General features: G+C 52.4%; 1 protein-coding gene across 1 annotated transcript in view; it reads right to left on the bottom strand.

The window, feature by feature from the left end:
• Window positions 1-13,029, bottom strand: part of LOC105478672 (RELB proto-oncogene, NF-kB subunit) — a 41,775-nt gene extending 28,746 nt beyond the window's left edge. The window contains exons 1-3 of the mRNA XM_071087126.1: window positions 12,807-13,029; window positions 11,499-11,546; window positions 642-982 (exon numbers count right to left, since the gene is read on the bottom strand). Coding sequence (XP_070943227.1) covers window positions 642-982; window positions 11,499-11,546; window positions 12,807-12,912 — 495 coding nt within the window. The 5' untranslated portion in view covers window positions 12,913-13,029. The remainder of the gene's footprint in view (window positions 1-641; window positions 983-11,498; window positions 11,547-12,806) is intronic.

Raw genomic sequence — 13,029 nt, 5'->3', positions numbered from 1 at the left:
TGGCTAATTTTTATATTTTTTCTAGAAATGGGGTTTTGCCATCTTGCCCAGGCTCATCTAGAACTCCTGATCTCAAGTGATCCGCTTGCCTCAACCTCCCAAAGTGCTAGAATTACAAGCCTGAGCCACCGCACCGTGCACTACCTCCATTTTTTCTTTTTCTTTTTTTTTTTTTCTTGAGACAAGGTCTTACTCTGTTACTCAGACTGCTGTGCAGTGGTGCAATCTTAGCTCACGGCGGCCTGCACCTCCCTGGGCTCAGGTGATCCTCCCACCTCGGCCTCCTAAATAGCTGGGATTGTGCCACCACACCCGGCTAACTTGTGTACTTTTAGTACAAATAGGGTTTCACCATGTTGGCCAGGCTGGTCTTGAACTCCTGACATCAGGGGATCCGCCCGCCTCGGCCTCCCAAAGTACTGGGATTACAGGGGTGAGCCACCGTGCCCAGCCAAATGTCCGACCCCTCCTTTTTTCTGAATCTTTTGGATTCCAGGCCAGGTGATAGTATAATTAATATCTGGTCCACCAATTACAGTAATATTAGCCACCATCAAATAAACGTATAAATGCATGCGGATGGCTCCAGGGTGTAGGGGAAGACCCAGTCCCACCCGCCCGGGGCCGCTCGCCGGGCCCACCTCTATGGCGGGCAGCGTCTTGCTGGCCTCGGTGCTGCTCTCCCCAAGGATGCTGCCGGCCGAGCGGCCCTCGCACTCGTAGCGGAAGCGCATTCCGCGCTGCTTGGGTTGCTCGGTGATGACCAGGTGCGGCTGCGGGCCTGGGCCCTGCGCGGGCGGCACCAGCCTGCCCAGGGGGCAGCCCCAGGGCGGCGGCGTGGCTGGGGGCGCCACGGGGCCAAGGGTGACCGTGCTCAGCGAGGCCGCCCCGCGAGACACCAGGCGCGGCAGCCCCTCGCCCGGGCCCGGCTGCCCGCCGTCCAGGCCGAAGCCGTTCTCCTTGATGTACTCATCGATTATCTCTGCGGGAGAAGAAAAAACGGGTGGTGACTCCGATTCTTTAAAAATTAAAAAAAAAAAAAAAAAAAAAAACGCTTGATTACCCCCAAGACATTTTCCATCCCATTTATCTCTCACACACACACACACACACACACACACACACACACACACACACACACACACAGTCAGGGAGGCCAGATGCGGTGGCTCACGCCTGTAATCCCAGCACCTTGGGAGGCCGAGGTGGGTGAATCAATAGAGGTCAGGAGTTCGAGACCAGCCTGGCCAACGTAGTGAAACCCCGTCTCTACAAAAATTAGCCCACATGGTCTCCCACGTCTGTAATCCCAGCTACTCGGGAGGCTGAGGCAGGAGAACAGCTTGAACCCAGGAGGCGGACATTACAGTGAGCCAAGATCGCGCCACTGCACTCCAGCCTAGGTGACAGAGCAAGACTCCGTCTCTAAATAAATAAATAATAGGCCGGGCGCAGGGGCTCACGCCTGTAATCCCAGCACTTTGGGAGGCCAAGGCTGGTGGATCACGAGGTCAGGAGATTCGGACCATCCTGGCTAACGCAGTGAAACCCTGTCTCTACTAAAAATAAAAAAAATTAGCCAGGCGTGGTAGCACACGCCTATAGTCCCAGCTACTCAGGAGGCTGAGGCAGGAGAATGGCGTGAATCTGGGAGGTGGAGCTTGCAGTGAGCCAAGATCATGCCACTGCACCCCAGCCTGGGCGACACAGCAAAACTCTGTCTCAAAAAACAAAACAGGCCGGGCGCGGTGGCTCAAGCCTGTAATCCCAGCACTTTGGGAGGCCGAGACGGGCGGATCACGAGGTCAGGAGATCGAGACCATCCTGGCTGACACAGTGAAACCCCGTCTCTACTAAAAAATATACAAAAAAACTAGCCGGGCGAGGTGGCGGGCGCCTGTAGTCCCAGCTACTCGGGAGGCTGAGGCAGGAGAATGGCGTGAACCCGGGAGGCGGAGCTTGCAGTGAGCCAAGATCACGCCACTGCACTCCAGCCTGGGTGGCAGAGCGAGATTCTGTCTCAAAAAAAAAAACAAAAAACAAAAAACACACAAACAAAAAAATATATATATATATACACAAATTGGGCATGGTGATGTGTGCCTGTAGTCCCAGCTACTCGGGAGGCAGAGGCAGGAGAATCACTTGAACCCGGGAGGTGGAGGTTGCAGTGAGCCAAGATCGTGCCATTGCACTCCAGCCTGGGCAACAAGAGCGAAATTCCATCTCTAAATAAATAAATCAATAAATACAAAAATTAGCTGGGCGTGGTGGCGCATGCCTGTAATCCCAGCTACTCGGAAGACAGGAGGCAGGAGAATTGCTTGAACCTAGGAAGCGGAGGTTGCAGTGAGCTGAGATAGCACCACTGCACTCCAGCCTGGGCGACAGAGCAAGACTGTCTGAAAAAATAACTTAAATAAATAAGAAAGAACTTGCTCCTCCAACTGCCTGTTCCGCACGGTCCCCCATTCAACCCATGCTGGCTGCTTCTCCTGGTCTCAGCTCGTACGTTATCTCTTCAGAAAGGCCTGACCTAATGTGTCTTCCCCAGGCCAGCTCTCCCTCGTCCTGTTTATTTTCTTCACAGCTCTCAGCCCAGGCTAACATGATCTTGCTCATCTATTCATTTTGCTCTGTCTCCCCGACTGGGTTATCAGCTCTGTGAGGGCAGGGACTTAGTTTTATTCATGGCTGAATCCCCAGGGCCTAGAACAGTGTCTGTCTGTACTCCTGAGGGGATTAATAGCATTATTTTAATTGGTTTTCTTTTTGAGACGAGGTCTTGCTCTGCTGCCCAGGCTGCAGTGCAGTGGTGCAATCATAGCTCACTGCAGCCTCGGCCTCCGAGGTGACCTCCTAGGCTCAGGTGATCTTCCTACTTCAGTCTCCCAAGCAGCTGGGACTACAGGTGTGCACCATCATGCCTGCCTAATTTTTAAAAATTTCGTGTAGAGATGGGGTCTCACCGTGTTACCCAGGCTAGTCCTGAACTTCTGGCCTCAAGCAGTCTTCCTGCCTCTGCCTCCCAAAGTGCCAGGATTACAGGCATGAGCCACGGCCCCTGGCCTGCTGAGTGTTTTCCAAGTGTCAAGCACTGCTAAGTACCTTAGGAGCATGACTTCGTTCAAATCCCTCCACAGTCCTGGAAGTCCCACAGTGACACCTCTCCCCCACCCCCACTGAACAAGGAAGGCCAAGGCCCCTTCTGCAGGCACCTGGGTCCCTCAGCCTCCCCGCAAACCTGCCCTGTGATACTCACCCAATTCATCTGTGGAAGGAAGAGAAAGAGAAAGAGAAAGGTAAGGTCCAGAAAGTGGTCACAACTTTTCAGCTTTTAAGACAGATTCCCCAACCCTGTCCCTCCTGTGACCCTTCCATCTTCCTCCGTCCTGGGAAACCCTGGGCTCTGACTTGCTGGGGCACTAAACCCAAACCTCATCTTCCCCTCTGGGCTACCATCCTTTCAACCTCTAATGTTGGGGTCCCAGCATCCTCAAACTAAGTCAAATACCTCCCAAAAAACATTTAGACCAGGGATTTTCAAGTCTTTTTGGGAACCCACTAGAAAAGGGCCTTGTCACCAGGAAAAAGTGGATGCCCAAATTTCCAAACAAATTGGGGTATGCTTCCTCCCTGAAGTGCACCCCAGGGTCCTGGAGGTCACTGGCTGGTGTTTAAAGATACAAAGAGGTGGCCGGGCCCAGTGGCTCACGCCTGTAATCCCAGCACTTTGGGAGGCTGAGGTGGGCAGATCACTTGAGATCAGGAGTTCGAGACCAGCCTGGCCAACATGGTGAAACCTGGTCTCTACTAAAAATACAAAAATTAGCTGGGCGTCGTCGTGGGCGCCTGTAATCCCAGCTACTTGGGAGGCTGAGGCAGGAGAATCGATTGAACTCAGGAGGCAGAGTTTGCAGTGAGCTGAGATCGCGTCACTGCACTCCAGCCTGGACGACAGAGTGAGACTGTCTCAAAAACAAACAACAATGAAAAAGATGCAAAGAGGCTGATCTGAACCCAGGCAGCCTCTTGCTCTGTACCTCAGCCCTGTCCTCCCACAGTGCCCACCCAAAATCCCAGATTCACCCCTGCTTCCTGAGGGAGGAGGTACAGTAATGCTGGGTCCTCAGGGAAGCCCCTTTTCACCTCCCCAGGAAAGCTCAGCCCTTGACAGAATCGTGGAGGAATCGAAACCAACCTCCCATCATTCCACAGACAGGACAAGGGGAAGCCCAGAGGCCACCAGTGAACCTTAGAATCACACAGCAAAGGAAGGCAGCTGCAGCCAGGTGTCCCACCCAGGGCTGCCTGCGCTGGTCTCTGGCTGAGGATTTATAGATGTGAACCTGCTCAGCTGCTAGATCTGTCCTCTGTTCTCAGGGAGTGGCTCCTGGCAGCCAGACCTTTGCCCCTTAAAAGGCAGTTTTCCTGCACCCCTTATCTCATGAGATCTATGAAGCCAGTAGGGTGCCAAGGTCCCCCCCACTTGGCAGATGGGGATACTAAGGCTGGCAGAGAGGAAGGGACACACTCTAGGTCACTGGCAGGGCCAACCTCAAGTAACTTGAACTGGGAAAATCCTTCTTAGGCATCTGTGCTGGATGAACCTGGGGACCCAAAGACAGAGTTAGACTTTGGCTCCCGGGCTGTAGGGGGAGACTGAGTCCTGGGCAGCTGTGGCTGGAGCTCTGTGTTCACTGCCTCTGTTCAAATCCTGGCTCTGCAACTTTCTAGTTGTGTGGCCATAAGCCTATTACTTCACCTTTTTGTGCCTTGGTTTCTTCATCTGTAAAATGGGCACAATAATAATGCCTATGTTGTTGGGCTAAGATACTTTTATTTAAAATTTTATTTTATTTTATTTTTATTTTTTTGAGATGGACTCTCGCTCCGTCACCCAGGCTGGAGTGCAGTGGCACGATCTCGGCTCACTGCAACCTCCGCCTCCCGGGTTCAAGTGATTCTCTTGCCTCAGCCTCCCGAGTAGCTGGGATTACAGGCGCAAACCACCACACCCGGCTATTTTTTTAAAAAATTTTTTTGTATTTTTAGTAGAGACGTGTCTCACCATGTTGGTCAGGCTGGTCTCAATCTCCTGACCTTGTGATTTGCACACCTTGGCCTCCTAAAGTGCTGGGATTACAGGCGTGAGCCACCACGCCCGGCCTATTTTTTATTTTTTGAGATGGAGTCTTGCTCTGTCACCCAGGCTGGAGTACAGTGGTGCAATCTTGGCTCACTGCAACCTCTGCCTCCCGGGTTCAAGCGATTCTTGTGTCTCAGCCTCCTGAGTAGCTGAGATTACAGGTGCACGCCACCATGCCCGACTAATTTTTTTTTTTTTTTTTTTGTATTTTTAGTAGAGACAGGGTTTCACCATATTGGCCAGGCTGGTCTCGAATTCCTGATCTCAAGTGACTCACCCACCGTGGCCTCCCAAAGTGCTGGGATTACAGGCATGAGCCACTGTGCCCAGCCTTAAAATTTTAAAAATTAAAGAGCACATCGGAAGCATTTAGAACTGCCACATAGTAGGCACTATGCAAATGCTGGCTGTTACTGGAGAGGGTTTGTAAGATGCTGTTGTATGGACTTAAGTCCTAGAGAATCCTCCTTTCTAGGGTCCGAGTTTATCTGTCTGTAAAATGGAGAAGTTGGATAGCATGGTTTTCTTTTCTTTTCCTCTCTTCTCTTTATTTATTTATTTTTTTGAGACAGACTGTTGCTCTGTTGCCCAGGCTGGAGTGCAGCGAGAGGATCTTGGCTCACTGCAACCTCTGCCTCCCAGGTTCAAGAGATTCTCCTGCCTCAGCCTCCTGAGTAGCTGGGAATAGAGTCTCGCACCACCATGCCTGGCTGATTTTTGTACTTTTAGGAGAGACGGACGTTCACCATGTTGGCCAGGCTGGTTTCGAACTCCTGGCCTCAAGGGATCCACCCACCTCAGCCTCCCAGAGTGCTGGGATTACAGGTGTGAGCCACCATGCCCGGCCATGGGAATGATTTTAGAGCATGGAGTGTAGAGTCACATAGAATTGATTTGAATCTCAGCTGTTACTCACTGGCTGTGCAGCCTTGGGCAAGTCACTTACCATCTCTGAGCTTCCTCTACAAAATGAGATCTGAGCTCCTACCTCAGGAACTAACATGAGGATTCAGAATCACACAGGTAAACTGCTTAGTACAGGTTCTGACCATGTGACACCTTCCAGAAAGCTTGGTTAATATTATCTCAAGTCCTCTATTAGCCAGGAAATTATTCAAGTTTCTGCTCAAATAGCAGTTCCTCCCTTACCCCTGACATGGACTTGCCATCATTCAGGGGCAGCCAGGATGGGCCATGTGAGAGCAGATGTGAGAGCAGGAAATTGACTATGTATGTGCTGCCTCGGCCTTTGCACAGGCTGGTCTCTGCCTGAATGCTCTTCCCCCAGTTCCTTGCATGGCATGACTTCCTCCTCCTCCATCTTCAGGTCCTTGGTCAAATGTCACATCCTAGACAGCTCTTCCCTGACCATTTTATCCAAGAGAGTCCCCTTATGCCCCATTCCAGTCCCTTAAAGTTAGGTGCCTTTATTTTTATCATTTTATTTCTTTCTTTTTTTTTTTTTTTTTAAGATGGAACTTTGCTCTTGTCACCCAGGCTGAAGTGCAATGACGCAATCTCGGCTCACCACAACCTCTGTCTCGTGGATTCAAGTGATTCTCCTGCCTCAGCCTCCCGAGTAGCTGGGATTACAGGCTTGCGCCACCACACCCAGCTAATTTTTGTATTTTTAGTAGAGATGAGGTTTTGCCATGTTGATCAGGCTGGTCTTGAACTCCTGACCTCAGGTGACCCACCCACCTTGGCCCCCTGAAGTGCTGGGATTACACACATAAGCCATCACGCCCGGCCTGTTTTATCGTTTTCATGGCTCTGATGAGGATGTCACATGACCTCACATTATACTGACTCATACCTGTCTCCTATAGACTGGGAGCATTGAAGAGTGGGAATAATGTCTGTCTCTCCTCGTTGTATCCCCAGGGTCCAGCATATGTCTGACCCTTCAAAATGAAGGGGATTTTCTGGCCGGGTACAGTGGCTCATGCCTGTAATCTCAGCACTTTGGGAGGCCGAGGTGGCTGGATCAGTGGAGGTCAGGATTTTGAGACCAGCCTGGCCAACATGGTGAAACCCTGTCTCTCTGAAAGTACAAAAATCAGCTGGGTGTGGTGGCACACGCCTGGAATCCCAGCTGTTTGAGAGGCTGAGGCAGGAGGATTGCTTGAACCTGGGAGTCAGAGGTTGCAGTAAGCCTAGATCACACCACTACACTCCATTGTAGGTGACAGAATGAGACTCTGCCTCCAAAAAAAGGGGAGAATTTTCCTCCCCATTCTATCCCACTAGTTCTCGTATCCTCACCCTGCTGTTAAATATCATTGACCCCAAGCTTTCTTTTTTTTTTTTTTTTTTTTTTTTTTGAGACAGAGTCTCGCTCTGTTGCCCAGGCTGGAGTGCAGTGGCCAGATCTCAGCTCACTGCAAGCTCCGCCTCCCGGGTTTACGCCATTCTCCTGCCTCAGCCTCCCGGGTAGCTGGGACTACAGGCGCCCACCACCTCGCCCAGCAAGTTTTTGTATTTTTTAGTAGAGACGGGGTTTCACCGTGTTAGCCAGGATGGTCTCGATCTCCTGACCTCGTGATCCGCCCGTCTCGGCCTCCCAAAGTGCTGGGATTACAGGCTTGAGCCACCGCGCCCGGCCCAACCCCAAGCTTTCTTCATAGCCCTTATCACATTTTATAATCCCGTATTTAACTTACTGTTTATGTGTCTGCCTCCCCATCTAGGTAGGGAACCCCAGGGCTAGGGCTGTTCTCAGCACTGCTCAGCACAAGGCCAGGTACAGAACAGGCACACAATAAATATATATTGACTGGATGACATCAGAAATAACTCTAATTTGAAACCAAAGATCTAGGTCTTGGACCAGAAAAGTCTCGGCCTTGGCCAGGCGCGGTGGCTCACGCCTGTAATCCCAGCACTTTGGGAGGCCAAGGCAGGCAGATTGCTTGAGGCCAGGAATTCCAGACCAGCCTGGCCAACATGGCAAAACCCCGTCTCTACTAAAAATACAAAAATTAGTTGGACATGGTGGCATGTGCCTATAATCTCAGCTACTCGGGAGGCTGAGGCAGGAAAATCGCTTGAACCTGGGAGGCGGAGGTTGCAGTGAGCAGAGATTGTGACACTGCACTCCAGGCTGGGTGACAGAGTGAGATTCTGTCTCAAAAAAAAAGGTGTCAGCCTTGTTCCTGCCCAGGACCACTGCTTGGGCAGTGTCTGTCCCTGATGCCATCCTCCCTAAACTTGCAGACCTTTTGGGGAACCAGCCTCACTTCCATGGCCAAGCCAGAACTGGGGTCCATCCCAAGATTATATCTCCAGAGAAAGGCCCAGACCCAGCTAACTGGAGCCAATGAGTATTCACAACAATAGGACTATCCCTGCCCTCCAAATCCCAGCAAATGTATATAAGAAAAAATGTCGTAATTTGGTTGAGATTCTGCATTTCCTTGGGCAGCAATGAATTTTGGCTGGGGAACTTTACAGACTAGTAGTTCTCGGCATCTCTTGGGAGCTTGCTAAAAATGCAAATAATCTGTCGGGCGCAGTGGCTCACGCCTGTAATCCTAGCACTTTGGGAGGCCGAGGTGGGCAGATCATGAGGTCAGGGGATCGAGACTATCCTGGCTAACACAGTGAAACCCCGTCTCTACTAAAAACTTAGCCGGGCGTGGTGGTGGGCGCCTGCAGTCCCAGCTGCTCGGGAAGCTGATGCAGGAGAATGGCGTAAACCCACGAGGCGGAGCTTGCAGTAAACTGAGATTGCGCCACTGCACTCCAGCCTGGGCAACAGAGCGAGACTCTGTCTTGAAAAAAAAAAAAAAAAAAAAAAAAAACAAATGCAAATAATTTCTCATCCCAAACCTACTGAATCAGAAACTTGAGAGGTGGGGCCGGACATTATGGTTTTTTTTGTTGTTGTTTTTGAGACGGAGTCTCTTGCTCTATCACCCAGGCTGGAATGCAGTGGCGCGATCCCAGCTCACTCCAACCTCCACCTCTCGGGTTCAAGCAATTCTCCTGCCTCACCCTCCCGAATAGCTGGGATTACAGGCGCCCACCACCACGCCCAGCTAATTTTTTAAAAATTATTTTTAGTAGAGATGGGGTTTCCGCATATTGGCCAGGCTGGTCTCAAACTCCTGACCTTGTGATCTGCCTGTCTCGGCCTCCCAAAGCGTTGGGATTACAGGAATGAGCCACCACACCCGGCTGTTTTTTTGTTTGTTTGTTTGTTTGAGACGGAGTTTCGCTCTTGTTGCCCAGGATGGAGTGCAATGGCATGATCTTGGCTCACCGCAACTTCCGCCTCCCAGGTTCAAGCAATTCTCCTGCCTCAGCCTCCCGAATAGTTGGGATTACAGGCATGTGCCACCACGCCCAGCTAATTTTGTATTTTTAGTAGAAATTGTGTTTCTCCATATTGGTCAGCCTGGTCTCAAACTCCTGACCTCAGGTGATTCGCCTACCTTGGCCTCCCAAAGTGCTGGGATTACAGGTGTGAGCCACCACACCAGGCGACATTATGTTTTAACCAGTGCTCTGGATGATTTTGATGCACATGGTTTAAGAACCACCGTCTGAGGCTGAGGGCAGTGGCTTATGCCTGTAATCCCAACACTTTGGGAGGCCAAGGCGGGCAGATCACCTGAGGTCAGGAGTTCTAGACTAGCCTGATCAATATAGAGGAACCCCATCTCTACTAAAAAAAAAAAAAAAAAAAAAAAAATAGCTGGCCATGATGGCTCATTCCTGTAATCCCAGCTACTTGGGAGGATGAGGCAGGAGAATCGCTTGAACCTGGGAGATGGAGGTTGCAGTGAGCCAAGATTGCACCACTGTACTCCAGCCTGGGCAACAAAAGCAAAACTCCTTCTCAAAAAAAAAAAAAAAAAAAAAAAAAAAACAAAAAAAAACCCACTGTCTGGCCAGGTGCAGTGGCTCACACCTGTAATCCCAGCACTTTGGGAGGCTGAGGCGGGCGGATTACCTGAGGTCAGGAGTTCAAGACCAGCCTGGCCAACATGGTGAAACCCTGTCTCTACTGAAAAACAAAAAATTAGTGGGGTGTGGTGGTGAGTGCCTGTAATCCCAGCTACTCAGGAGTCTGAGGCAGGGGAATTGCTAAACCCGGGAGGTGGAGATTGCAGCAAGTCAAAATCACATCACTGCACTCCAGCCCAGGTGACAGAGCAAGACTCCGTCTCAAAAAACAAAAACAAACAAAACACACAAAAAAACCACACACTAAAAATGAACCACTGTTATAGACTGTTTACTAATAATAATTATTATCGCTATTATTATTATTATTTTTTTTTTTTTGAGACGGAGTCTCGCTCTGTCGCCCAGGCTGGAGTGCAGTGGCCGGATCTCAGCTCACTGCAAGCTCCGCCTCCCGGGTTCACGCCATTCTCCTGCCTCAGCCTCCCGAGTAGTTGGGACTACAGGCGCCCGCCACCGCGCCCGGCTAGTTTTCTGTATTTTTTAGTAGAGACGGGGTTTCACCGTGTTAGCCAGGATGGTCTCGATCTCCTGACCTCGTGATCCGCCCGTCTCGGCCTCCCAAAGTGCTGGGATTACAGGCTTAAGCCACCGCGCCCGGCCATCATTATTATTATTATACCACGAACAGTTAACACTTATTGAGCCCTTACTGTGTGCCAGAAACTGCTTGGAAAGTGTATCTGTATCAATTCACTGAATACTCTCAATCTCCCTGAAAGAGAAGCACTGTTATTCTGTCCATCTTACAGATGAGGAAAACTGAGGCCTGGACTGGGGAATTGACTTGCAGACATTCACACAGGGAGGGGCAGTGACAGCAGTATGTAAACCAAAGCCCAGGATGGCAGTGATTACCTTCTGCTAAGCCACAGCGAATCTCTAAAGAAGGCTTCGCGCATGGATAGGTGGTTAGTTTTACCTGTCACGCTCTTTGTCTTTTTTTTTTTTTTTTGAGACGGAGTCTCGCTCTGTCGCCCAGGCTGGAGTGCAGTGGCACAATCTCGGCTCACTGCAAGCTCCGCCTCCCGGGTTCACGCCATTCTCCTGCCTCAGCCTCCCGAGTAGCTGGGACTACAGGCGCCCGCCACAAGGCCCGGCTAATTTTTTAATGTATTTTTTTAGTAGAGACAGGGTTTCACCGTGTTAGCCAGGATGGTCTCGACCTCCTGACCTCGTGATCCGCCCGCCTCGGCCACCGCGCCTGGCCACCTGTCACGCTCTTAACAGTCCAAGAGGTAAGAAAACCTAGAGGGCCCATCTCAACTGGCAGGGAGGGATGCAGTCTGTCAGGGGAAAGCTGAGGTGAACCACGTGAAGCCCCAAACAACCCCATCGTGCACGAGCAAGTGGGCAGGAACTGTGGAGGGCTGCTCACCTGTGCTCCTGGAAACGGTGAGCGAGAGCGAAGAGAGGTCGGGGGACCCTGCAGAGAAGGAGGAACGTCTCAGGAGGTGATAGAGGGCAGCCAGGGGACCAGAGAATCTCCCAAGCAAGCCCCGCCCCTTCCTCTCTTAGCCCTTCTTCTCTGGATCAGGCCCCTTGCCCTGATTGCCCCCTGCGTCTAGCCAGGCTTACTGGCTAAATCATGGACAGGTCCTGGCCTTTAGTTTCTGTGGTTCGCCCTACCCTTCATCACACTCAGGGCCCGCTCCTTTTCTCCCTTAAAGTTGGGCCTGGAGGGTACCCCATCTCAATCTCAGTTTTAAAAGTCCCCATCCCGCCGGACGCAAGGGCTCACGCTTGTAATCCCAGCACTTTGGGAGGCTGGGGCGTGCGGATCACCTGAGGTCAGAAGTTCGAGGCCAGCCTGACCAGCATGGTGAAATCCCGTCTCTACTAAAAATACAAAAACTAGCCGGGTGTGGCGGCGGGCACCTGTAATTCCAGCTACTCGGGGGGTTGAAGCAGGAGGATCGCTTGAACCCGAGAGGCAGAGGTTGCAGTGAGCCGAGATCGTGCCACTGCACTCCAGCCTGGGCGGCAGAGCGAGACTCCATCTCAAAAGAAAAAAACAAAAAACAAAAAAACAAAAACAGCCTCCTGTCAGGGTCAGACCACTTTTTATTTTTTCAATGTCAAGGCCCCCCTTTTCCGTCTGGAGGCAAGCACCACCCCCTCCCCATTCTCTGTGTCAGGCCTCGCCCTGCTTTTTTTGGGTAACAGGCCCTTCCCCTCCACTCGGCCAGAGTCAGGCCCCGCCCCTTCCCCTTCTTTTGGCCAACTCAGGCCCCGCCCCCTTCCTGCCCTCACGGCCAGGCCCCGCCCCCTCACCACTCCGCGCAGGGCCCTGCTTCCTTTTTTGAGTCAGGCCCGGCCCTCTTCTCATAGTCCCGGTCGGATCCCGCCCCTCTTCTCCCTCTCTGGGCCGGGCCCCGCCCCTATGCCCCCCAAGAGCAGCTTTCGCTCCTCCTTCTCTGAGTCAGGCCACGCCCCCTTCTTTGCCTCAGGGTCAGGCCCCGCCCCCTCTCACTCTACAGCGGGACGCCTCGCTCGAACCTCGGGCCGTACCCCATCACCCTCTGCCTCCTTTCTACGCCCTAATACAGTGTCTCAGGAACCCTCACTCTGCCCCCGCGAAACCCTTAGACTCCCATAGGAACCCCCAGACTACTCCGGGACCGCCAGAATCCCCGCATCTCCAGCCCCGCCCCAGACCCCTCTCCTGAACCCCAGCTCCGCTTACCCAGGGCCCCCAGCTCCGGCGCAGCCGGCGGTCTGGCGACGCGGCGACTCGGCATGGCCCGGCCAGTGGGGACGGACGGCCCAGAGGCTGGCCCAGACCGAAGCATGCACGCGGGCAGGCCGGGCGGCCGGGAGGCACGGTCTGGTGGACGATCGCGGGTCGGGCGAGCGGCGCAAGGGCTGGGGCCGCAGGCCGGGCAGGACGCGCGGCGCCCGGGGCTGCG

The sequence above is a fragment of the Macaca nemestrina genome, chromosome 20 (assembly GCF_043159975.1).
Source record: "Macaca nemestrina isolate mMacNem1 chromosome 20, mMacNem.hap1, whole genome shotgun sequence".
Taxonomy (NCBI): Eukaryota; Metazoa; Chordata; class Mammalia; order Primates; family Cercopithecidae; genus Macaca; species Macaca nemestrina.
The sequence above is the reverse complement of the archived record's forward strand: the minus strand, read 5'-3'. Positions and strand labels throughout refer to the sequence as shown.